Below are 27621 nucleotides of genomic sequence, written 5' to 3' on the forward strand. Positions count from 1 at the left end.
ATAATTATTCCAGCTTTGAACTGCAGCTGTTTGTGATCGACCACGCCTGCCCCGTGCTGTGTGCCACAGTCTATCGCCCTCCCAAATTCAATAAGGATTTTATTCAAGAATTCTCTGAGTTTTTATCTGATTTTGTCTCAAAGTTTGATAAAATATTGATCTGTGGAGACTTTAATATTCATGTTTGTTGTGAATACTAATGAGTTTAAAAGCCTTTTGGATTCCTCTGATCTTACTCAATCTGTTAATGCACCAACACATGAGCATGGGCACACTCTCGATCTTGTCATTTCTCATGGACTTTCAGTTTCACTCAGAGAAATAGTGGACACTGCTATCTCGGATCACCTCCCCATTGTTTTCGACTTTGCTGCCCTCCACCTGCCAATAGGCCTGTTTCTCCAGCTCGCAGACACCGTATCTTCACTTCATTGACAGCCAGAGAGTTTGCGGATGCCTTTAGGGACTCTCAGCTACATGTTGACAGTGGGCTGGCTCCTCCCCTTTGTCCAGATAGCCTACTCTCCACTTTTAATTCTACATGTTCTACGATTCTGGACTCTATCGCCCCTTTTCGGCAAAAAAACACCAAAACCAAGACTGATCCCTGGTTGAATGACCACACCCGCCTGCTCAGACAACAATGCAGACAGGCTGAACGGCGGTGGAAAAAGGACAAACTGCATGTATCCCTGGGCTGGTTAAGGGACAGCTTGGCTGCATACCAGAGATCTCTGAAGGAGGCCAAGTCCAGATATCTGTCCTCCATTATAGCTAACAGCTCTCATCATCCAAGAGTGTTATTTAATACTATTGACTCTGTTATTAACCCACACCCCACTGTCCTGTCTGATGCCTCCACTACAACCTGTGAAGAGTTTGTCTCTTTTTTTGCTGACAAAGTGACAACAGTCAGGCAGAACATTAGTAACATTGATATGTCCCATGATGATGTGTGTGTTCCTCCTACACAGTCTGCTGTTTTCGAGCAGTTTGAGACCATTTCTCTGTCGGTTTTCACCAAGGTGGTTAGTGGCATGAAACCTACTAACTGTCCCTTAGATATCATTCCAGCCAAGTTCTTAAAAGAGGTTTTTAATTCTGTTGGGTCAAGTCTGCTTGTTTTTATCAACACTTGTCTTAGCTTAGGGTCTGTCCCAGCTGCCTTCAAACACGCTGTGGTTAGGCCCCTACTTAAAAAGCCACACCTTGACCCCTCAGTGTTGTCCAATTTTAGGCCCGTCTCCCATTTGCCTTTTCTTTCTAAGGTTTTAGAAAAGTTGTTTTTATTCAAGTGCAGGCATTTTTAGAGTTGAACTCTGTTCTTGATAAATTTCAGTCTGGTTTCAGATCCCGACATAGCACTGAGTCAGCACTGCTAAAGGTGCACAATGATATTGCTTTGTCTGTGGATGCTGGGAATCCTGCTGTGCTGGTGCTGCTGGACCTCACAGCAGCTTTTGACACGGTTGACCATGCAGTCCTTGTATCTCGCCTAGAGCAGTATGTTGGCATCCGTGGCACTGCTCTCCAATGGTTTAGGTCATACCTGGCAAATAGGAGCTTCTCCATAATGATTGGTGACCTCTGCTCTTCACATGCATCCCTCCCTAGTGGGGTGCCACAGGGATCTATCCTCGGCCCTATTCTGTTTTCACTGTATATCCTACCTCTGGGAGCAATTATAAAAAAAACACAATCTGTCTTTTCATTTTTATGCTGATGATTTGCAGATATATTTGCCCATGAGACCCAATGAAAATACTGCATTTACGAAGCTGCTGGATTGTATTACCGATGTAAGCGATGGCTGGCGCAGAACTTTTTGCACCTGAACGACAGCAAAACTGAATGTATTTTATTTGGCACGCCACCTATGTCAAATGTTTTCACAACAAATTGTGGTACTCTGGGCCCCTTTTTTAAACCCTCTGTAAAAAACCTTGGGGTAACATTTGACAATGGGCTGAAATTTGATAAACAGATTAGTTCTGTTGTTAGAACAAGCTTTTTTCAGCTCCGCCTCCTTGCCAAAGCGGCCGCTTTCAGTCGACAGGACCTTGAGAAGGCAATCCATGCTTTCATCAGTTCAAGACTGACTACTGTAATGCCTTTACGCTGGCCCCAGCCAGTCTTCAATTTCACGTCTCCAACTTGTACAAAACGCTGCTGCCCGATTTTTGACAAGCACGTCCAGACGTGAACACATTACCCTGTGCTGTCGTACTCCACTGGCTTCCAGTTCGTTTTAGTATTGTTTTTAAACTTCTGTTGTTTTTTTTTAATGCCATCAATGGCCTGGCTCCCTCCTACTTGTCTGAGATTTTAACTATCCGTGATCATGGTAGGGCCCTGCGTTCTTCGGGTCAGCTTCTGTTAGAAGTCCCGAGGTCGAGATACAAACAGTGGGGTGACCGTTCTTTTGCTGTTGCTGCTCCCAGACTGTGGAACAAACTGCCCCCCGACATTCGCACCACTATTGATCTCGGCCTTTTTAAATCGAAGCTGAAGACCCACTTTTTTAGATTGGCTTTCAATGTCTGACTAGGACTGTCTTGTTTTTTTTTTTCGGGTGTACTTATCTTGTCTGTTCTATTTTTATGTACTTCTGGAAGGCTTTTAATAACCTGCAGCACTATGGCACTTTCCACAGTCAAAACCTGTGTTTTATGTATTGTTTTTCTGTACTGTTTTATGGCTTTGTTGTAAAGCACTTTGGGTAACTTTTGGTTATTGTAAAGGGCTATATAAATAAAATTTGATTTGATTTTGATTTGTAGTCGACCAATGAAGATGAGTTAACATATCACCTTGAGTTTGTCCTTCACCTTCTCAAAATGATCCCACACTTTGGATTTCCTGCCCGACATGTTATTAACTAGCCTGTGGAATAACCGGTACCAGGACTGTAAATTAACCTGACTCCTGTCTGACCGCTGAGCGTGGCCACTTCCTGTGTCTGTCCTTTCAAATTAAATTCCCACATGGTCCAATCATATAGGTTTTGGTTTATTTTGACGTTGCAGGTCCTAATAGAGTTTAACATTCACTTATTTATTTTTTTGTTTTGTTTTGTTTTTCTGGTCGACTAATGTTTGATCGACTATTAGATTTTAGACAGCATGTCGGCATCCCAGAGGCATTAGAGGCGTGACTAGCGTGACAGGTAACACAACAGTGTAAGCCTCTAGTGTGACATATACACTACAGCAGCACTTTCTTAACAGTAACCGTCTCTGTCCTGATCTCGTCCTCTGCTTGGAGGGTAAGGAGCTCCCATACCTCACTGCTTTCCCAATTTGCAGACATTTTCAGTCGCTATTTCTCTTTCAGTTGCTGCTAGCTGCTATCAGCTACTTTTTAAATCTCCAGTGGTGACACAATGACAGGTCTTCAAAACGTTACACCTGTCCTGTCCATGATCCTGTCTTGCTGACTGTCCCTTTTACAGACATTGTTAGAGCACTGCTGGTACCTCTACTGCCAGCTTAAAAGTTAAACAACTCTGTTCCCATTACACGATTGTGCCTTTTATACAGAAGGACAAGGTGGCATAATAGGACGATACTCCCGTCTTAAACAGGCAGTGTAAAAGGCGCTTAAGTGTCCCCACAGAGACAGACCTTTTGTTAAAAGAGTAAGACCCTTTTTGTTTAACCAGAAACAGCCCTGAAATCCCCATACCCAAACCAACCAGACTCCATTTAAATGAACAGGAATTTTCAGAATCAGAATCAGAATCAGAAATACTTTATTGATCCCCGAGGGGAAATTGTTTATGTTACAGGTGCTCCTTGCAAGAGAGGAAAGATACGTGAAAATATAAGAAATTTAAACATTAGTATTAACAAATATAGAGTTAAATAAACAGGAATTATTAACAAACATAAACTTAAATAAATATATATATATACATATATATATTGTAAACTGAACAAGATTATTTACACAAACAGAATATATACAGTCAGGGTGAATGGGGTTATTGCACAAGTTAGATTAAATTATTGCAGTGTGTGAAATAGTCACAGGGCCACTCAGAGGGAGGAGTTGTACAGTTTGATGGCCACAGGCAGGAATGATTTCCTGTGGCGCTCAGTGGTACATCTTGGTGGTATGAGTCTCCCACTGAAAGTACTCCTGTGCCTGACCAGCACATGGTGGAGTGGGTGTGAGACATTGCCCAAGATAGTTCGTAGCTTAGACAGCATCCTCCTCTCTGACACCACCATCAGAGAGTCACACTCCATTCCCACAACGTCACTGGCCTTGCGGATCAGTTTGTTGAGTCTGTTGGCGTCCGCCACCCTCAGCCTGCTGCCCCAGCACACAGCAGCATAGAGGATAGCACTGGCCACCACAGACTCATAGAAAATCCTGAGCATAGTCCGGCAGATGTTGAAGGATCTCAGTCGCCTCAGAAAATAGAGACGGCTCTGGCCCTTCCTGTAGAGAGCATTAGTGTTCTTAACCCAGTCCAGTTTATTGTCAATGTGTACCCCCAGGTACTTATAGTCCTCCACAATATCCACACTGACCCCCTGGATGGAAACAGGGGTCACCGGTGTCTTGGTCCTCCTCAGATCCACCGCCAGTTCCTTTGTCTTTGCCACGTTGAGCTGCAGATGGTTCTGCTCACACCATGTGACAAAGTTATCCACAACAGCCCTGTACTCATCCTCATCACCCTTGGTGATACATCCAACTATAGCAGAGTCATCAGAAAACTTCTGAAGATGGCAGGTCTCAGTGCGATAGCTGAAGTCCGTGGTGTAGAGGGTGAAGAGGAAGGGAGAGGACAGTCCCCTGCGGGGCCCCAGTATTGCTGACCACTCTGTCTGACACACAGTGTTGCAAGCGCACATACTGTGGTCTGCCAGTCAAGTAGTCTACAATCCAGGGCACCAGGGGGGCATCCACCTGCATTGCTGTCAGCTTGTCACCCAGTAGAGCTGGACGTATGGTGTTGAACGCACTAGAGAAGTCAAAAAACATGACCCTCACAGTGCTCGCCGGCTTATCCAAATGGGTGTAGACACGGTTGAGCAGGTAGATGATGGCGTCCTCAACTCCAAGTCGGGGCTGATAGGTGAACTGGAGGGGGTCCAAAAGTGGCTTGACCATGGGCCGGAGCTGCTCCAAGACGAGTCTCTCCAGGGTCTTCATGATGTGGAAGGTCAATGCCACGGGTCTGTAGTCCTTGGAGCCACTGGGACGCGACGTCTTTGGCACAGGAACGAGGCAGGATGTCTTCCACAGCAAGGGGACCCTCTGGAGACTCAGGCTCATGTTGAAGACATGCTGAAGTACTCCACATAGCTGGGGGGCACAGGCTTTGAGCACCCTGGGGCTGACACCATCAGGGCCTGCAGCCTTATTTGAGTGGAGTCTCATCAGCTGTCTTCTCACATGGTCAGCAGTGAAGCACATTGTGGAGGTGACGACACGTGGGGGAGGGGTGTAGTCCTCATGATGGAGAGAGCAGTCAGTGTGACCACGGGGGGATGAGGTGTGAGGAGGAGGAGGAGGGGGGTCAAGCAGGAGGGTGTTGAGGTGTGAGAGGGAGGAGTGGAGGAGCAGGGCAGAGTGGGAGAAGGTTGACCAAGACAGACAGCAGAAGAGTCAGGGGGGGGATGGGCAGGTCCAGCAGTGTCAAATCTGTTAAAAAACAGATTCAGTTCATTGGCCCTGTCCACGCTGCCTTCAACTCCTCTGTGGTTGTTAGTCCTGAAGCCAGTGATGGTCCTCATTCCACTCCAGACCTCTCTCATGTTGTTCTGCTGGAGTTTCCTCTCCAGCTTCCTCCTGTTCCTCTCCTTAGCTTCCCTTATCTTCATCTTCAGCTCCCCCTGTATTGTTCTCACCTCCTCCCTGTCACCAGCTCTGAAGGCCCTCTTCTTTGCGTTTAGGATGGCTTTGATGTCCTTTGTTACCCACGGTTTGTTATTTGGGTAACAATGGACAGTCCTGGCTGGGACAGTGGAGTCCACACAGAAGCTGATGTAGTCCGTGATGCATTCTGTGAGCCCGTTGATGTCCTCCCCATGTGGCTCACAGAGTGCCTGCCAGTCTGTCACACCAAAACAGCCCTGCAGTGACTCATAAGCCTCCTCCGACCATCTCCTCACTGTCCTCATGGTCGCAGGCTGGCTCTTGACTAGTGGTACATAGCAGGGGTTGAGGTGCACCAGGTTGTGGTCTGACCTACCCAGAGGGGGGAGGGGGGAGCAGCTGTATGCATCCTTGGCGTTTGCATACAGCAAGTCCAGTGTCCTCTCCTCTCTGGTAGGGCAGCTCACATACTGTGTGAATGTGGGTAATGTTGTTGCCATGGTGACATGGTTGAAGTCACCCGAGATAGCTATGAAGGCCCTCGGGTGTTTAGTCTGCAGGCGGGCTATGGCGGAGTGAATGACGTCACATGCCGACGTCGGGTTGGCAGAGGGGGGGATGTAAACAGTCACAATAATGGCATGTGAAAACTCCCTGGGCAAATAATACGGCCTGAGTCCTACAGCAAACAGTTCAATGTCCGGGCAACAGATTCGTTCTTTAATAGAAATATGGTCAGGACTGCACCAGCGGTTATTTACGAGAACAGCAAGCCCCCCTCCTTTGCGCTTACTGCTCTCGGTGCAGTCCCAGTCGGCCCGAACAGTCTGAAAGCCGCTGATGGAGACGTTGTTGTCGGGAATGTCCTGGTGAAGCCATGTCTCAGTGAAGCACATCAGACTACATTCCCGGTACTCCTTCTGACTTTTGGCGACCGCTGTCAGCTCGTCCATCTTATTTGCCAGTGACCTCACATTGCCCATGATGAGAGAGGGGAGACACGGCTTATATCTTCTCTTCTCCGTAAGCCTCCGTTGTCTCAACCCTGCTTTTTTCCGCCGCTGTTTACTTCCTCCCCTGCATCCTCTGTGTGTTTTCCTCCACAGTTCAGCTGGTATCTCCGATGTTCCGGCTGCCAAGCCAGCCGGCCTCAGCGCGATCAGCTGATCTCTGGAGTAAACAATGCGGCCATGAAGTTGTTGCGCAATGGTGCCAGGTCCGAATGAAATAAGTAATTCCAGGGTGAGGAAAACGAGTACAACTCTCTCAGTCAGCATGTTTTGAGAGGGCACAGTTTCAAAATTACAATCACAAAAAGCAAGCACAAATACCAAACTTAATAAAGCAAAAAAAAGTAAGAAAACTGAGAAAAACGAGCAGGAGCGACTGCAACAGGCTGCACGCGCGGGCGCATGCGCACTCACAGCACACCGTGTATAAATCCAGCATGTTTTCACATCTAACCAAACCAAAGCTGGTGATTGTTGGAACAGTGGAGAGACAAACCAAGATGAGTTTTGTGAGCTTTATTTTACTAGCATCGACTCTGAATGCAGTGTGTTTTACGATGATAAAATTACTGTTTATTTAAACAGAGTCTGGTGGGTTTGGCGATGGTGATATCGGGGCTGTTTCTGGTTAAACAAAAAGGATCTTACTCTTTAACAAAGAGGTTTATCTCTGTAGGGATCTGATCCATAATGTTGTGAGACACTTAAATAACAATCTGAGCCTGTCAGTGACAAAACAAGCAATTTTAGTGGATGATAATTGACAGTGAGTGGTTAAATATCACCTGTTTCACCACTGCCAGCTGCAGCAGTCTCACTCAACACTGGACTAGTTTCAGAAATTGTTGCTCCCATTAGTCACCAAAACAGAAAACATGGGAAAATAGGGTCCAGGTTAAAGGATACTGAACTTATCCTTTAAGCCTCAAACATGTCACCAGTATGATACAACAAAAAAAGCTGCAAAGCATTCAAATTTTGATTTAGAATTGGAGTGTCAACATTATGAACAAAGCTTCAAACTTTTCAGTACAGCTGTAAAATACTGTGGTCTACAATAAGGCTGGCTACACGTAAAAATGTCAGTGTGCGACTACAGAAGATCGTAGGAATAACAATTCTGAATGTGCCTACCGTTTCCATTACCAGCAGGCTCTGTCGTCTCCCAGTTCATGGATTTCTGAACCGCCTTCTTCCACCGAGCGTACCGAAACTCACTCTCTGCAAACACACAGAAACACCTTTACTTTTGAAACAGCAGCTACTGAAGACACTTACTTTTCTAGGTGGTTAAAGACCGCCGCAGCAGCTTCCTGTCTGTACCTTCAGGGTTGATCTGAGGCTCAAACTTCTCGGAGGTGACTTCACTTAGGTCCTCTGGGCTCAGACTCCACACACTCACACCCTCGGCTGCTCCTGCTGCCATCGCAGCACCGAGAGCTGTGGTCTCAGGCATGGACGGCTTCACTGGAATAACAATCAGTACAATCATTACAGGTAACAACAACAATATGAATAACAATCATGTAGCAATACTTGTTAATTCTTTTAGGGAAATCAACAACCCAACGAGTAGGCCCGTTATGATAATTATATTATCGACTTGTGGTGCAATACACAGGCATGACATAATTTTCCTGACCTCAGTATCAACTGTTGTGTCTACATATGTTCAATGACCAAAAGCCACCTTTTGCGCCGCTATGCTACATTGCTGGGCGGCGTCAGTGTGTAACAGTTGGACAGAACCTTTGTTACAATATGTCCAGGTCAGCTGTACGTATGATAAGCGGACAGATGGCGTCAGTTCATAACGTAGCAACTGGAAGTTCTGATAGTCGGGAGGGGAGGTGGATGGGTCCAACAAACCTTGGACTTTCACCAGGGAGGTCAGTGTTCGCTTCCCATATGATTGTCAAGCCAAACCATGATGTTTTTTTCTAAACCTATGACTTGGGCGCAGCTATTTCTCCCATTTTTGTCTTAAAAAAATGCCCTCTTATGCAAATTATGGAGGAAACTGTGGCGTGTTCTCATCGCTAATATCTTTAAAAAAAAATTTCATGTCCATCCATCCATTTTCATCCGCTTATTTGGGCCTAGGTCATGGGGGCAGCAGGCCAAGCAAAGTACCCCAGACGTCCCTCCTGCCAGCAACGCTTTCCAGCTCCTTCTGAGAGACCCCAAGGTGTTCCCAGGTGATACGAGATATGTAATCCCTTCAGCATGTTCTGGGTCTCCATGTTATTCAACTTGTTGTCATTTATTCCACATGATGCCAGCAGAGAACAGTGAAGCACCCTAACAGTTTGATACAACAGAGTGTTGGCTAGATAAGGACTTTTCGTCATGAGCATAGACAAAAAATCATCACCAGTTTCCCTTTGGCATCACACTCATCCCTTGTGACTCTGTGATATCTTACCAACAGGAATACAAAGAATGTCTGCCTGCAGCTGCATCAGCAGCCTGTTTGACGTCATTCCTCCGTCCACCTGGAGCTGAGTTAGTGGAATGCCGCTGTCCTGATTCATGGCATCAAGTATCTGCATTAAAAAAATATCCAAATTATTACACATCTTATTGAATAAATATCCAAACAAATAACTTTTTTTTATGACATTAGAAATGTTTTTCAGCCCAAATTTAGTATTATGCCTGTTGGTAGGGACAGTTTTTTAATAAATTGCCACTTAGAAGACAAGAGCACTCACCTCCCGTGTCTGGAAACACACAGCTTCCAATGCAGCAAATGCCACATGACTCTTATTAGTAAACTGCGTTAATCCACAAATGATCCTGTGACACAGAGAAAGCTTAAATTAATCAGAGTAAGACTTGTTTTGACTTTGTTGTTGTTAGTTATTGGTCTTACCCTCTTGCACTGGGCTCCCAGTAAGGTGCATAAAGACCGGAAAATGCAGGAACAAAATAACAACCGTAGGATGTACCGACTGATGCAGCCAACTTCTCTACAATGAGACAGAAACATGAAGGGAAAGGAGTAAAAAAGGGTACACCATAAAGTAAATCACATTACATCACTGCCTGTATTTCTCTTAATATAAACATCCAAGTAATATGGAAGGAAACATCAGACCAGTTTTGGGGATTGTTGTGCCGTACAAGGATTTCTAACAAAGGCCTACACTTTATCCATAAACTTTTGGGCCCACATGTAACAATCAAAGCCTGAGACCACATGTTGGCGCCCAAAAGAACAAAGGAATCTCCTTTCTCTGTGTGAATCAGCTGATTCAACCCCCAACACAGCACCCCAGCTGACCAGCAGAGGTCCCTTGAAATACACAGCTCCCATTGGGTGAAATCCGCCATGGCCAACCCCGCACAGATGACGTCACGCCGGGGTATATCATCACAAAGCGTACCTGAGGGAAACGCTTCTGGCTGTGATCCTCATAGCCAACAGAAGTATCCACAACTGTTCCTAAAGCTTAGCAACTCATCCCACATGGCGAACGCTTTAGAAAGAGTTATTACTGTGCACAGTTAGACGCGTTTTAGGCCTACGGATTTCCCTCGCTGGTCGAGCTGATCTCCTCTCCTCTCCCTCACTCTGTGCGCCGAGGAACACAGAGTAGCCCAGTCTGAGACCACGGATTGACCCTCTCACCCGGATGCCCGCGGATGCGAAGTTTGGTAGATAACAAGGACTGCCTGCTTCAAGAAGAAGGACAAGGACCCCCTTCTTTCCCCGAGTGATTCCCCGCTACGAGCCGGAATTAACTCGCCTCGCCAGAGACTTGCCCCCTCGCCGAGGACCCGTTAGCCGCTGTGAGCCGCTAACCACTTCACCTCTGCCGCAACAAAGGACGCACGAGGAACGACCAACACATCACTCCACCTTCTGCAACAGTAAGAGGCTTTAGCTCTGGGCAGATATTAGTTAGTGTGTGTTTTCTTTTTAAGTTTTGTAAGGGCTTGTTGATACGGACCGCCGCGTCCGAATTTGGCTGCATTGATATTGTAAAAATATTGCCTGTGTTGCTGCTGTCTGTTATTCTTCTGTCCGTTTGTGTCTGCTTGTAATACGTAGTGATCCGACCTCGTCGGACCGCTATTGTGTCGCCCCGCACGCGGGATCGATCAGTACTTCGGCTGTGTTGGTTCAATGTCCAGATTCACGCCGCTCACCAGCTGAGCCGAGCGCGTCTCTGCGTAACACAGACGGGTTACTGCATCTCAATACCGCCTGCGTGACCACACTGCTGAGTGCTTCCCTTTCTCTCTTCCTCTCTTCCACTAACCTACACTTGGAGCCGAGAAATTTGAACTTCCCTCTCTACCGGCTCCCCTCCTTTTTCGAGTCGTGTGCTTTCTTGGCGAGCCGCCATTGCGTGACGTAGCTTGCAGCGTCACAGCCGCCATCTTGCTACGCTCACACGCCTCTCTCTCTCTCACACACCCACTCGCTCAGACACACACACACCACACACACTCACACATTCTCGCTCACTCACCCACTTTCTCCCACACTCTCATACACACCCCCCTATGGGCGGCTGTGGCTCAGAGGTAGAGCGGGTCGTCCACCAATCGAAAGATCAGCGGTTCGATCCCAGGCTCCTCCAGGCTGCATGTCGAAGTATCCTTGAGCAAGATACTGAACCCCAAATTGCTCCCGATGACTGTTCCATCGGTGTGTGAGTGTGTTAAAACTGAGTAGCAGGTGGCACCTTGTATGGTAGCCTCGGCCACCAGTGTATGAATGTGTGTGTGAATGGGTGAACGTGACTCGTAGTGTAAAAAGCGCTTTGAGTGGTCACTAGATGACTAGAAAGGCGCTATACAAATGCAGGTCCATTTACCATTTACCCCCCCCCCCCACACACACACACACACACACACACACACACCCTTCTTGATGCTTGCTGGTTGATTCGGTAATGTTTTATAGTTGATAGGGTTTATAGAGCAATGTTGATGTTGGTTGTAAATTAATGTCATCAGTGTGAATAAACCCTGTTATACTGCAAAGAGAGGTTGCTTTGGTTTTTCATTGTATACTGTGATGAAGCTGGTTGACAAAGTCAGTGCCTGAGCTCCACTCCTTCTGTTCATCTTATAGTTGCTGATATCTCCCTAGAATTAGCTTCCTAAGTGAACACTTTTGAGACTGAATTTACGTCTGATCATTGGTCCGGGTTTTCCCGGTGGTGCCCCGCTGTAAGCTAATTTGATTATTATGCTTATGTAATAATTAATTAGTTATTAATTAATTAATCAAATATTTTAATAATCCATAATTAATATTAATAATTATGAATTATTGCCAATGATCATATTTAGCTCCTCCTCTTCCCAACATTTGGTGCCCCGTGTGAGGCTAATTTGATTCTTATGCTTATGTAATAATTAATTAGTTATTAATTAATTAATCAAATATTTTAATAATCCATAATTAATATTAATAATTATGAATTATTGCCAATGATCATATTTAGCTCCTCCTCTTCCCAACAGGTATATAACTATCTAAGAGTTTCAGCGTTTTTTATTGCTTGCATTTACTGTCCCTTTATAGATAATTAGATTTACATTAAATGACATCACAGTCATGAGTATGTTGCTTGTCACATCTGATTTGTCTGCAGAAACACATACCGAGCTCCTCAGACGACCCGATGATCCCGAGATTGTCCTGCAGCCAACGAACCACAGCTCCTGCAATGGCCACAGAGCCCTGGCAACAAGCACCAGAAGAAAATCAGCTTTGAGATTAAAGCACACAGTGATTATAATACAGTGTATCATGAAAGAAATGACAGGTGTTTAAGATACTATACCTCTAGTGCATAGCAGGCAGGTTTGTCCCGACCAAGTTTGTATGCCACAGTGGTCAGAAGACCGTGGTCGGACATGACAGGCTGCAAAACAGAAACATGAAAAATGCAACAAGTGCTATTTGCGCTTTGCTTATGTATCAATCAATAAATAAACAAATGTATATATGAATAGGAAAATAAATAAATGTATACTTTAAAACATAAATAAATAAATGTATAAACAAATACAGGAATAAAGAAATGCATAAATAAACATAACAGAATGAATAAATAAATACATAAACAGGTACATGCATAATATATAAACGTTGCTCAATTTATTTATTTCCATACTTTTTTCCATACATTTATTTATTTATTTATTATTTTATTTAATTATGTCAGCATTTATATATGCATTTATTTATGTCTGTATTCATTTTATATTTCCGTATTTATTTCAACAATTATTTATTCTTTTATTTTTTCTGTATTTATTTTTTATTTCTGTACTTATTTATTTCATTATTCCTGTATTTATTTTGTAAATTATTGTATTGTTTCTTTTTGTGTAAAAAAATGTTGCTTCTGTATTTATTTACCTATGTATTTATATATTTCAGTAATTTTTTATTCTTTTATTTTATATTTCTGTATTATTTACATGCCCCTGTATTTACTTAAATATTAATTTATGCATTTATTTATTTCTGTATATATTTATGCATTTTTTATTGTTTTCTGTATTTTTATTTTATTTCTGTATTTACTTTATTATTGCTGTATTTATTTATTTTTTAAGCATTTATACACTTATGTATGCATTTATCTATAGATATAAGTCATTTTCCATCCTCCACAGAGAGCAGGGATCTCACTATTTAAGTACACATCTTGAGTATGGTACCTTAGGTCCTGTGTTTCGCAGGAGAAAGCAGCCAGTTCCATACCTGAAACGCATAATAAAATCAAACCTGTAGTTTCATTTCTAACTAAGACGAAGCCATACATTTGAAGAGAAGTACATAAAAAAACTACAAATCTAAAAAGCCCAAAGCTACTTACGTATTTTTCGCCTGCCCGTCCTGAAAACACATCTGTCCAACCAGCGCTGCCGACTGATCTCCAAGACACTGATTTTAAATAACACATAAATCAATAAGGTGGTGCTATTGCAAATTCATGAAATACTATACAGCAATATTATAAAGTACGTGGAGACAATGTTGGAGAGCAAAAATAGAGAGAAACATACCCCTGAAATGGGGATACCTGAGAGAGCTCCAGATTTCTGTTGAGAGAAAAGATAATCTTGTTTAATAAGTAAACTGGTGTTTTAATATTTAAGTCACATAAAATCTTGAAAGTGTTTTGTTTCTTCTGCAATTTGTTGTATTTTTGGTTGTCACAGTATTTTGGCCTATAGGATATCAAATGCATTAAATATCAATGAATTAATAATCTGCTTTTTTTTAAGAATTAAATTAAATATATAAAGACTGATAACCTTTAACTTATATACACATATTTGTAGCTAAAATATCAAATCAATAGCAATTATTCAACAGAAATTGCCAATTTAATCAGTCATCAATGTAAAAACATCTTGATTATTAATCACTATGAGCTACTCGACCTGACAATGAACACTGAAAACAGAAGGGAATCACTTGTTATTTGACTAGATGAAGCCAAATAACACAAATATACGGATTTTAATTCTACCACAGTTTATTACATGAACCAAACTGGAACAGTGAGGGGGAAATTAAGGGCAAGTATGAACCTGTTTACATTGAAATGTCTTCACTCCTACACGTGAGGCCGTCTATGTGTCCCTTAGCTGTCTGTAGACAGAGTAAGTTAAATAAAACTGTGCCTAAGAGTGAAGAGATTTGGGAACGTTGCGGAGAATAATGGTGCAGTGGGCGTCCATAACAACCAGCTGAGTGGCATGCCACAACACAAGCAATGGGGGACGGGGAGCATCCAGTACATTTCCAATAGAGCGTACATGCATGCCCTCATGTTTGTGTGCGTGTTGGCGGTGTCCAAAAACACTGAACAAAGGCTGGTAAATGTAGTCTTTGACACACTAATGTCTGTGATTGACAACAATCATTATTAGCCACTGAAACATCCAGAAGACACAGAGCAACATAAGCATTCATCTGGAATTAAGTTTCTGCGTGTACCTGCCAGTAGCTGCATGTGTCTCTGAATATATGAGCTGTGTACCTGACAGTTATGTCACCTCTCGTGTATGTGTTTTCAGGGATTTATTTCTTTTGTACAGCCCTTTGGTTGACGAGAGTTGTTTTTTAATGTGCTTTATTAGTAAATTTGAGTTAAGTTGTTATAATTATCTTTTAATAAAACATTTAAAATGTATAACCTCAGTAACATTTTTTTTTTCCTGTGGCAGAAAAAGAAAGTATTGAATAACTTTTTTTTCAAGGTATTGTATCAGAGTTATAAATTCCAGTATTGTGACAACATGACTTCAAGGACCAACAAAGTATTTCTTTTTCAGATGTGATTTAATGTTAATAAGAACATATTCCTAACATTAATTTAAATAGTTAATAGTCCAGACGAGAAAGACAAAAAGACAAATATCACATCAAAGCTACAAATCTGCTTGACTCTGATTTATATCAAATGTTTTACACAGATTAGTGTGCACTAAAAACAGCACCTTTAACAGACGAGGTAACATTTTGAATTTATTTTGCCAAAGGTAATAATTATTCTAATACAAATACATTTTGGGCACGTTGTGGGATAAAGGAAGATCAGTGGCAAATATATACAACAGCAAATGTGCCATGTTAGTTATGAGTTAGTTACAACCAAGCAGCAGTGAGCGATGAGCTTCAGTTTGACTATTTGCTCCCAAATGCCTGTAAAAATGTGTTAAATGTCTAATTTCAGTAATGTGACACACAGCTGTTTAGCCCCCATGTGAATCTTGGAAATGCACTGTGTGATGGCGTATTCACTTTGGCCACTGAGAAGCAGGACAGGCTACTTTGCATGATGAGGAAAAAAGTGATGGCGAGTATTACTTACCCGGCTAGAACATATTTTCTACCAGTGAGAGAAGAGAGACAATGGCACACACACAAAAAACAAAAATGCCTAAAAGGATTTTTCAACCGTCATGCACTTAGAACAAACAACAAACTATTATCTTATTAGTGGCCTGCTGCAGGAGACATTCCACTCTTTCAACACAACACCAGACACAATGAAATCATTAGGATACGCAGTTAATATATACAGTCATTGTAGTGAAATTGTAAATAGACTAGATGTTATATTTATGCATGCTTACCATGAGACCGTAGATTTCTGAGGAACTCCTCACTCGGGGCAAAATCTCCATGGGAATACCAAAATACCTGACAGGAATAAGAGGAAATGAATAATTAAGCCAATTCTGCTTTCCATGCGTTTTATTTATTTGGATGATTTATCTGTAAACTAAACATCATATGATGCGATAAAAAGATATTCTGAAATTATTCAGTTTAAAGTGGTATTTCCAAGCATCACCACATTTCCAAGTGGTATTGTTGGACTTTGATGTAGTTCTTTCATAGCCTTACATTGGCTTTTTACTTCTGCTGATTGCAGTATGCTTAAAAAACATCATAAAAGTGAAGTTAGAGAACAAGATGTGTCAGTACAGGGTATATGCAGAAATCCTGAGGTTAATTTCAATACCTTTTTAAGACTTTTTTAAGACCTTCCAAAAAAACCTTAAGACCTCATCGCCACTTCAAGCTGTCGTTAGCAGCAACACATCTTTAACTTACTAAAAAGTTGTAGTTTGAAATTAAATCTATGGAGCACAAACATACAACAGAACTCAAACAAAATGAGATGGATTTTTTATTATCTTTTGCTCCTCTGTTTGGCGCCTGGACATGCGCTGTTGCGTGATGCAACGGGCACCTTCTCTCCTTCTCTCTCTCTCTCTCTCTCTCTCTCTCTCTCTCTCTCTCTCTCTCTCTCTCTCTCGTATTCTATTACTGCATCTTGCTAACTCGGCCATTCTGGATGTCACTAACTCGGCTTCTTCTCCGGAGCCTTTGTGCTCCACTGTCTCTCAGGATAACTCGTATTGCAGCGGTGCCTGGATAGCGTTACGTGTGTGGTTGTGCTGCTGCCGTGGTTCTGCCAAATGCTGCCATCATTGGTCATTAGTCATACTTCTACTGTTATTATACACATATGATTATTGTCACACATGTATACTGCGGGATATTAATATCTACTTTCAACATATTGTACCACAGTAGCCAGAACTATAACTATAATATTATTACTTTCACTAATGTTGTTGTAAGCTACTGTCATTACCGTCTGTCCTGCATATCTCTCTCTTTCTCTCTCTCATTGTGTCATACGGATTACTGTTAATTTATTTATTATTATGCTGATCTGTTCTGTGCAACATCTATTGCACGTCTGTCGTCCTGGAAGAGGGATCCCTCCTCAGTTGCTCTTCCTGAGGTTTCTACCGTTTTTTTTCCCGTTAAAGGGTTTTTTTGGGGAGTTTTTCCTTATCCGCTGTGAGGGTCCAAAGGACAGAGGGATGTTGTATGCTGTAAAGCCTTGTGAGGCAAATTGTGATTTCTGATATTGGGCTTTATAAATAAAACTGATTGACTGATTGATTGATTGATGTCACACAGGTACGCACACGGCCCCAAGTGGCAGTCTGAGTGTGCCTACCTACACATCGTTGTTTGTAATAGTCGCGAGGAAGAAAATAAATTATACATTCATGGATACTTTTTGTCAAGGCTTGAATGCCAAGAAAATTTAATACTTCATAAAATCGCAATTAAGACTTTTTAATACTTTTTAAGGGCCTTAATTTTCAGACATTTGATTTATTAACTTTTAATACTTTTAAAGACCCCGCGGACACCCTGAAGTACAATAAACTTGTGTTTGCAACAGAGCCTAATTTCTGTAATAATTCAAACTCTAACAATCCTGTTGGAGTTTTGTCAAAGGAACCAGGGGGATGCTAACTTCTGGGTTGACTTACAAAAAAAAAAAAAAAAAAAGGTCAAACCTGCAGCACTTTATAGGGAACCTGTCTAAACGCAGATGGTGTTATTATTCTATAGCCCCTACAGAGAGCAATCAGCATTTACTTCATAATAATTTTAAGCAAAAACTTGTCTATTTTTACTTTAAAATGCTTCAAATGCATATATTTATTATGAATACAGTCAATCTAATGCTCGTTTTGTTTCTGTTTTCACTGTTTCATCACTACTACAAATGCAACTGTAGCCAGTATCTCACTATCACTATCCTCATTAATATTTTAGAAGCGAAAAATTATATTCAGCCACAAGATAAAACTGAAAAGCTGGAAATCAGAACTGAAGTACAGAGAGTTGTTGCATAGAGATGATACACCCTCACATTTAGCTGCATTGGTGAGAACCGGCAGGTTTTCAGAATGTTGCAGAACAGCTCATTCCAAGTAGCTGCATCGTTATGAATCTTTGGTCTGAACTGGGCTTTAAGCAGGGCAGGCAGCACAGTGGAATTGAAGGCCAACAAAAGGCAGCTGTCATACTTGCAAAGCTCTGGGTCCCAGTCCATAGTGTGAATGTTAAACAGCATGGTTCTGCTGGCGTTGGTCACATCTGTGCAGTGGACTCCACCTGTCTTGCCTCCTGTCAAACACTGTCAGACAGCAATCAAAAACACATACAAAAAGTCAGTTTTTCACCAACTCTGTCAGCTCCAGATTGTCACTACTTCTGCATACAAACTGTTACTCACCCAAATGAGCCAGGAGTCCACAGTGCCGAACATGGCGCGGTGAGACACAACGGCTTCGTGGACCTCGTCCACGTTGTCCATCAGCCAGCGTAGTTTCACTGCGCTAAAGTAAGTGCTGATTGGGAGCCCCGTTTTATGCTGTAGGATGATAATGACATAATCAGCTCCATTAATGCAAGCATGTTGATAGGTTTATGATGTAATGAGCCCCCGGGATGTTTTTTCTGAAAGTTTTTTATTTTGAGACCTAACTGTCCCTAAACATGAATACATTTTGATTAAGAATTTTAGTTTCTTGGTAATAGCTGTATAATCACAATATTACAATCAAGGGTGTGCTTTAACGTCGAGGTACGTACGCATTACCCTCTGGTGCAATATTGCTTAAATAAAAAACATGCAATACGACGAGCAATAAAAACCTGCTAGGTGTGCAGGTCATGATGCAACAGAGAACAGAAGGAGTTCACCTTTAAGTGGTTCTTATTCCTTCCTGGGGTCTTGTTAATTAGACGTTCAACTGTTGACTGAGTCCGCAGGTCCAGCCAAACTGTACAAACAGGGACCAAAGATCAGTCAATTACAACAACTCTATCTGCTGTTCCATTGTGTCTACATACACATGTAAACCATGTCAAATCTGTACAAGGATAAATGAAAATGAAGTATAAATAATGAAGGAAACACAACAACTTTACCGATTGCATTGTAGAGGGGCTCCCCCGTCTCTTTGTCCCAAACAAGTGTGGTCTCTCTTTGGTTGGTCACTCCAATAGCTAGACGGATTCAACCAACATGTTAACACCTCTTCAACATAAATAAAACCTGCTTCAGGAGAGCAGATGGCAGCCTAAAGCCCCATGTGTGAATACCTTTAATGTTCGAGATGTCTATGTTGAGCTGGGTGAGTTTTTCACACGTCCGTTCCATGCACTCGTACACCGACTGCAGGATTTCTTTGGGGTCTTCCTCCACCCATCTGAAAATTAGGACGAAGAACCACAACAATTAAGATCTACACATTTTGTCTCATTCATGAAACACGAGCAGAACGAATTTGTATTTCAGCATTCATGAATATGTTAGCTCCAATCTTTTCGTAATTTCGTAGTTAGTTTTCGTAACAGAATCTGCACCAAGGTTTTTTATGCGCAGATCACTCACAGACTGACTAACATTTCATGAATGAGACCCACTGTGTGTGCATCTTTTAGGAGCTGTATTGGATGTGTCTTACCCTTCTTTGGGGAAGCTCTGTTTGATTTCCACCTGATGATGACTGAGGAGCTCTGCAGTTTTTGAATTAAACACCTTCAAAGAGAGAAAATAAAGTCAACAACACATCACTTTATTCTTTATTCATCCAGAAGAAGATGACAGAGCATGCAGACAGTCTAACTCTGCTAAAAGCCTCCTTTTTGGTGATGTATCCAGGATTTCTTAATTTCCCCAGTAGGCAAAGAATCCAACCTTTGAATCCTAAACCTATTTTCTAGACTGCAGGCCTTTCAAGTATAAATTGAACAGTGGTTAGTTGATTCACAACCTCTGGCACCAGGAAGAACGTGCCTCATGTGGTGTATTTTAAGACACACCTTCAATAATTGTGTATACAAACTGTACAGTTATTTAAACAAAGTAATGGGATACTTCATTTTCTACTGCAGTGTTTTCACTCTGCAGTTTTGTGGCAACTTTTTGCACACACTGTTAGTGTAACTCTGCATAACCAGTCTAGTATCACCTCCTCACAGCACAATTATCACAGCCAAAAATACCTCTGCACATGTCAAGTGGCATTTACTAAACTCAAATGAGAAGTCATAGTTTCTGTTTTAAACATTAGGATAATAACATCTAATAAACTGTGATTTAAAAACTCAAATTGGAACCTTTCCATCTACAAAGTTCACCCCATATTTTAAGGTGAAGTCTAGAGATCTGTGGCCACGTGTTTTGTTTGACTTCTCCTGCAGTATGAGATGACTCATGCCAATTAAAAACTCTTGGCTCTCAACTATCAGCCACACCCAGTAGGTAAATCAAAACATCTGGCCCATCTGGTCCATGAGTTAGAAAACAAAAACAAAAGACACTTTCGTTCTTCAATTAAGTTAAAAGTAATTCCATTATTATCACTTCATCCACTTATCCAATACCCATACAGTTTGCCCTCAAATATTCAGTAAAAGCTAAACAAAAATGATCTCTCATTTCTTTAGCTTGTAAACAACAACAGTAACTCGGAGTGAGATTCAGCAATTCAGATTCAAAAAAATGTACCCTGTGATCTCTCTCTCTCTCTCTCTCTCTCTCTCTCTCTCTCTCTCTATATATATATACAGTACAGGCCAAAAGTTTGGACACACCTTCTCATTCAATGAGTTTTCTTTATTTTCATGACTATTTACATTGTAGATTCTCACTGAAGGCATCAAAACTATGAATGAACACATGTGGAGTTATGTACTTAACAAAAAAAGGTGAAATAACTGAAAACATGTTTTATATTCTAGTTTCTTCAAAATAGCCACCCTTTGCTCTGATTACTGCTTTGCACACTCTTGGCATTCTCTCGATGAGCTTCAAGAGGTAGTCACCTGAAATGGTTTTCCAACAGTCTTGAAGGAGTTCCCAGAGGTGTTTAGCACTTGTTGGCCCCTTTGCCTTCACTCTGCGGTCCAGCTCACCCCAAACCATCTCGATTGGGTTCAGGTCCGGTGACTGTGGAGGCCAGGTGATCTGCCGCAGCACTCCATCACTCTCCTTCTTGGTCAAATAGCCCTGACACAGCCTGGAGGTGTGTTTGGGGTCATTGTCCTGTTGAAAAATAAATGATCGTCCAACTAAACGCAAACCGGATGGGATGGCATGTCGCTGCAGGATGCTGTGGTAGCCATGCTGGTTCAGTGTGCCTTCAATTTTGAATAAATCCCCAACAGTGTCACCAGCAAAACACCCCCACACCATCACACCTCCTCCTCCATGCTTCACAGTGGGAACCAGGCATGTGGAATCCATCCGTTCACCTTTTCTGCGTCTCACAAAGACACGGCGGTTGGAACCAAAGATGTCAAATTTGGACTCATCAGACCAAAGCACAGATTTCCACTTGTCTAATGTCCATTCCTTGTGTTTCTTGGCCCAAACAAATCTCTTCTGCTTGTTGCCTCTCCTTAGCAGTGGTTTCCTAGCAGCTATTTGACCATGAAGGCCTGATTCGCGCAGTCTCCTCTCAACAGTTGTTCTAGAGATGGGTCTTCTGCTAGAACTCTGTGTGGCATTCATCTGGTCTCTGATCTGAGCTGCTGTTAACTTGCGATTTCTGAGGCTGGTGACTCGGATGAACTTATCCTCAGAAGCAGAGGTGACTCTTGGTCTTCCTTTCCTGGCTCGGTCCTCATGTGTGCCAGTTTCGTAGCGCTTGATGGTTTTTGCGACTCCACTTGGGGACACATTTAAAGTTTTTGCAATTTTCCGGACTGACTGACCTTCATTTCTTAAAGTAATGATGGCCACTCGTTTTTCTTTAGTTAGCTGATTGGTTCTTGCCATAATATGAATTTTAACAGTTGTCCAATAGGGCTGTCAGCTGTGTATTAACCTGACTTCTGCACAACACAACTGATGGTCCCAACCCCATTGATAAAGCAAGAAATTCCACTAATTAACCCTGATAAGGCACACCTGTGAAGTGGAAACCATTTCAGGTGACTACCTCTTGAAGCTCATCGAGAGAATGCCAAGAGTGTGCAAAGCAGTAATCAGAGCAAAGGGTGGCTATTTTGAAGAAACTAGAATATAAAACATGTTTTCAGTTATTTCACCTTTTTTTGTTAAGTACATAACTCCACATGTGTTCATTCATAGTTTTGATGCCTTCAGTTAGAATCTACAATGTAAATAGTCATGAAAATAAAGAAAACTCATTGAATGAGAAGGTGTGTCCAAACTTTTGGCCTGTACTGTATATATATATATATATATATATATATATATATATATATGTATATATGTCAACAGGGACCTTTATGCTTTGCCATTCCTCCTCTAATCATCACGCTGTAACCAGTGACAGGCTGCTATGTTAACAAAACTATCGCACATTCACATATATGTAGTTTTTTGTCGAGCCGCGAGCATCATGTAGGTTTATATTACCAAAGCTTTATGACAAAATCACATGACAACACAGAGTCCTGTGTGCGCATGGTGAGAGAGGAGAGGAAGAGACGCTGTGCTGCTGCCAGAGGAGCCGCTGAATGAGTTCCCTCTGAGTGTGAGTTCATGAAACATTCAGGACGCCACAATTTATTTCACACTACTGAAGCTGCTCCTCTTTTTGGAACCACCGCAGAGTCAGAAATAAATAAAAAATGGGAGTAGGAAGTTTTTAAGTGAACAAAATAATCATAAAGATGACGTGCATATGTAGGTTAATTTTACTGTCATGAACATAATGTTCTAGAATTCAAAATGTATGCAGTTATAACTTTAAAGTTAAAATGACATACATTGGACTGTAACAACAGCAGAGCTATCTCTGGTGAGCTTGGTGCTTTGTTTTATCTCCAGATTATGGATATATAAGCAGAGGGTCAAAGTTCAGGGTACAATGTTATGATGAAGTAGTATGTCGCGATTGTGTGCACACTGCATGCAACAGCACCTACTAAAAGTATGTGATTCTGAACACAGCTCTTACATAGACATAAACAGCTCATTCATTATACACTAATGAAAATACAGCCATGAACAGGCTAGTATTTACAATTTCTGCCAATAGATGCCACTAAATCTCACACATTGGACCTTTAAAGTAGCAAGTAGCATAACGCCCTCTCTCTCTGATGCACTGTCTGTCAGAACTAGATCAAATGCATGATTCATTAATGATAGGTTATCCAAAGCTTTGTTTTTATACAAGTAAGTGGTTTAGATAAACAAATTGATTGTATATCTGTTACATGTTTACTGAGCAACAGTTTTGTGTGAAAGTAATTAAAGCCTTATCTCATATGGACACCTGTCCCAAATATCGGCCTGTTGACTTCAGTGATTTAAGCATATAGATGCCTGGGCTATTGAAGTTTTATGGCAAGTATAAACGTTTATTTATATCTAAATCACTTAATTATAATGTGATGCATTAATGTGTACATCACTTAAGTGTTGCTGCTCATACAGGTGAAGCTATTTTTAACTACTTTATATACTGTTGGGTAGCTGAAATCATAATAATGCATCATAATATATTTCTTGATTTAGATCTTGTATAAATCATCTAAATCTGAAAAGTAGCCCATGTGAAACTGTCAAATAAATGTGGTGTGAACAGTGATTTGCCTACATAAGGTAGTGGAGTAGAAGTATAAAGCAGCATTAAATAGAAATACTCAAGTACCTTTAATGTCTAAGTGGAGAGAGCACTTAAGGCTACAACCAGAAGGAGAGTCTGACACATATCCCTGCTTTAAGGGGCTTAAAGGGAGCACTTAAATGAATGGTAGTAGCATTACTGGACCTATTAGCTAATTATCAGCATTTTTAACCAAAACACAGCTAATTTGGTGACGTTAAACGACAACAAACTCCAGTAACAAATAGTCACTGTGGTTCCAAGACTGCAGGCTAAATTATGAGCAGAATAGCTGTAATATAAACTCAAGGACACCGCCGGCTTTGAGACGTTTATGAGCCAAACATTAATTATAACACAGCTAGCTCCCGCTGCTCCGGTTTGTCTTACCAAAAACCGAGTGGAGCTCGTGCCCTGGTCGATGGAAGCAACCAGCGGCCCCAACATTATCCGGTGTGAGGATGCGGCCATGGTGCCGTTCATGGGCACCCCCGGAGCTTTGGCACCGAACTGGAGGGGGAACCGATTACCTGCACCGGCAAAGCGGCTCAAGCTAAACCAACGACGGTTGGTGGGTCAGTCGTGAGGTTCTGACGTCACGTACAGTGGGTCCCCGCGCCCAGTGATGACGCAACTAGTCGGGTGATTGCAACCAAAATATGCAGAATTTCTTCAGAAAGTGAAGGTACTAGTTACTCCAAAACAATCTGCTATTATTTATTTATTTATTTATTTATTTATTTATTTATTTACTATTGTTAAAGAATCGTGATATTACGGAAGTGGACAGTATTTGCATATTTTGGGCATATTTTTATTGGAAATATTCTACATAAACCATGTAGAAACAGGCATATCAGAAATACCGTGTTACACCTGTTGCAGCAAAGTAATTTTAGTCTTCCATCATGGGTGATTTACGTTTGAAAAAGGCTCGCTCTATTTTAAGCAAATATTATATCAATAATAAAGTGAAAGGTATCCTTTATCGTTTATCTTTATTTATTTATGTTACATCGAATTTGCCCAGCTAAAGAAGTGCTGGAAAGATTTAAGCTTAATGCAGATAATACATGTGCGTTTTGTAATTCAGAAAGAGAACCAATATTTAATTTGTTCTTTCAATGTGATCATTCACATTTATTGTGGACAGATATGCAAGACTTTATAAATAGGAAAATAGGCACTAATAAACATGTTGTGTTCTATGGGAGAAATAGCAGAGAACTGCCTTAATTATTCATGACAGATTTAAGACGGTGCTGGAAACATTCATCAGAGATGTTGGTCCATATTGACATGACTGCATCACACAGTTGCTGCAGATATGTAGGCTGCACATCCATGATGTGCAACTCCCGTTCCACCACATCCCAAGAGTGCTCTATTGGATTGAGATCTGGTGACTGTGGGGCCATTGGAGTACAGTGAACTCATTGTCATGTTCAAGAATCACCGAACATTTAAAAAAAAAGTAGGACTTCCCATACCGGGAGATAAACCCGGGCCGCCTGGGTGAAAACCAAGAATCCTAACGCTAGACCATATGGGAAGACGTTCAGCGTAAAGAAAACCATCGGTAATGATCTTAGCACGGATCAATACGTGTCGATGTTGTTTATGTTTTGTCACATTTTCGTAATAATGACGCAAAAATCACCCGAGGAGCGCAAACTGTCAAACGCTAAGGCTCATTGTTTTGCAACACCCTCAGCCTTTACTACTGTTGCTACTTTAGGGATTGATTGATGACTGCATGTAACATATTGTAATATCATACACACATGGTGCTCAGTACTTGTCATACATGTAGTATGCAGCATGAATTTATCCAGGGGGGCGTTCAAGATGGCGGCCTAAACAGGCGCTTTTCGCGACGTTGTGCACCAAACTTTAACAAAGACTAGTGAAAAGTTTTCCATTCCACTAATTTATCGACTCTTTGTTTGGAAGAAGTAAGTTAACACTTGGTGACATTTTCTGAGCTACAATGGGCAAGAAACGGGACCGCATGGACTCTACACACAGTGAAAGGGGAGCTAGCTCAGCACAGGCGCTAGCTGCACTAGGTAGCGGCGGGCATGACTACACGGCAGAAGCGGGTGACATGGAAGGCTCGATTTTTTTCTGATGATGACTTCCCGCAGCTCCCTTTTTCACCAAGTGACTCTCCAGCGGTGAAGAAAAAGCCTCAGGAAGCTGTCAGCTTCTCTGTGACCAGAGATATAACCGCTCAACTTGACGACATATTGAAACTCATCAACAACCGATCCGACATGATTGAGGAGAAAATCTTCGGGTTGAATAGCAAGGTGGATAGTGTGGTCGTCGACCTGAAAGCGGTTACCGCGAAGATAACTACTCTTGAGCAGCGTGTTACTACGGTGGAGCAGCCAGTTAAGCTCATGCAGAGAAGAGTGGATGAGCTCGAGACCTACACAAGGCGCTGGAACCTAAAGCTAATGGGGGTCCCCGAGTCCGTCCAGCAGAAGAGCGTCCGCCTTGAAGTTACCAAAACGTGCCAAGCTATCCTCCCTGCCATGAAAGACAGGCTCGTGGATGCCATCGACACTGTTCATCGCCTGGGGAAGAAGCGCCACTCAGATGAGGACACCAGACCCAGGGGCATCATACTCCAGTTCACCTCGCGCGTCTGCAGGGATGTGGTATGGAAGGCGGCGAAAAACTCTTTCTGTCTGAAGGAGCGAGGCTTGCAGTTCAAGGAGGACTTCTCCAGAGGAGACCGAGAGAGGAGGCAGAGGCTGTGGCCGGAGGTTCAGAGGGCTCGCGCCGCGAGGAAGACGACGTTTTTCGCTGGAGCCAGAGCTTTCATAGAAGGAGAAGGCGAGATTATCCTTAACTGACTTGTGCTGATTATCATAACCACTTACCTGGTATGTTAGAATGATAATTTTTGCGGGTCAATGTTGTTGTTTGTGACTCGTTATGGGTGTAAATACACCACTTATGTGGCCTTTAGTTAATATTAGGCCCAGTCACTTTAGTTCATGTATATTTTGCTTTGTTATAGCAACAAGGGGTCTTTATTTCCTTTGGAAGATTTATTTGATACATCTGACATTTTTTCAAAGTGAAATTTCTTTTCACATATTTTGATAACAAATGGTGCTGCACTTTCTACAGACCTATTTACCTAGAGTTAAGTTTTTTTCTATATACAGCTAAAACAGGTTAAGCTTATATATAAGCTACTCTTGTACATTTTTTAAAAATTTCTTTCTTTTTCTTGTTCATGTCTTTATCTATCATTTCTTTAAACGCCAGGGGGTTAAGAAACATTGTAAAACGAAAGGCTTTATTTTTATTTACCAAGCAGCAGAAAACTGATTTTGTATTTTTTCAAGAGGCACACTCACTCGTAAATGACTGTAACTTCTGGAGATCACAATGGGGAAATGATATTTGGCTATCTCATGGTACTGAACATTCGGCAGGGGTATCTTGTTTAAGAAATAGTTTTAGAGGAGATATTTTGTACTAGACTGTGATGCTACTGGCCACTTTGTTTGTTTGGTTTTAAAGGTTAACAACATAGTTTTAATTGTTGGCAATATCTACGGCTTCAGTTCTAAGCAGGACAACGATCAGCTACTTGATTCTTTAGAGTGCAGGCTTACACATTGGTTGTCGAAATTTCCTGATGTATACTTTTTGATAGGAGGAGATTTTAATGTCGTTATGGATGAGGTTAACGATAGGTGGCCTCCAGGTCATCACTCAAATTCAAATTCAACTTTAAAGTTTTTAATGAGCAAGTTTGATTTGACTGATATATGGAGGGAGAAATTTCCAGATG

At 41.9% G+C, this 27621-nt stretch overlaps 1 protein-coding gene across 2 annotated transcripts in view; it reads right to left on the reverse strand.

Annotated features, from left to right (window-relative positions):
* Positions 1–24419, reverse strand: part of LOC125884982 (glycerol kinase-like) — a 28828-nt gene extending 4409 nt beyond the window's left edge. The window contains exons 1-19 of one of the 2 annotated variants that reach the window (XM_049570324.1): positions 24195–24419; positions 19683–19756; positions 19318–19424; positions 19144–19221; positions 18916–18995; positions 18446–18583; positions 18237–18346; positions 15966–16032; positions 15701–15718; positions 13884–13919; positions 13694–13761; positions 13536–13578; positions 12650–12730; positions 12468–12546; positions 9718–9814; positions 9557–9641; positions 9268–9388; positions 8166–8309; positions 7977–8063 (exon numbers count right to left, since the gene is read on the reverse strand). In XM_049570324.1, coding sequence (XP_049426281.1) covers positions 7977–8063; positions 8166–8309; positions 9268–9388; positions 9557–9641; positions 9718–9814; positions 12468–12546; positions 12650–12730; positions 13536–13578; positions 13694–13761; positions 13884–13919; positions 15701–15718; positions 15966–16032; positions 18237–18346; positions 18446–18583; positions 18916–18995; positions 19144–19221; positions 19318–19424; positions 19683–19756; positions 24195–24287 — 1606 coding nt within the window. In that variant the 5' untranslated portion in view covers positions 24288–24419. The remainder of the gene's footprint in view (positions 1–7976; positions 8064–8165; positions 8310–9267; positions 9389–9556; positions 9642–9717; positions 9815–12467; positions 12547–12649; positions 12731–13535; positions 13579–13693; positions 13762–13883; positions 13920–15700; positions 15719–15965; positions 16033–18236; positions 18347–18445; positions 18584–18915; positions 18996–19143; positions 19222–19317; positions 19425–19682; positions 19757–24194) is intronic. The other variant, XM_049570325.1, reaches the window with a different exon arrangement.
* Positions 24420–27621: the final 3202 nt, after the last annotated feature.

Source organism: Epinephelus fuscoguttatus, linkage group LG24, assembly GCF_011397635.1.
Source record: "Epinephelus fuscoguttatus linkage group LG24, E.fuscoguttatus.final_Chr_v1".
NCBI classification, from domain to species: domain Eukaryota; kingdom Metazoa; phylum Chordata; class Actinopteri; order Perciformes; family Serranidae; genus Epinephelus; species Epinephelus fuscoguttatus.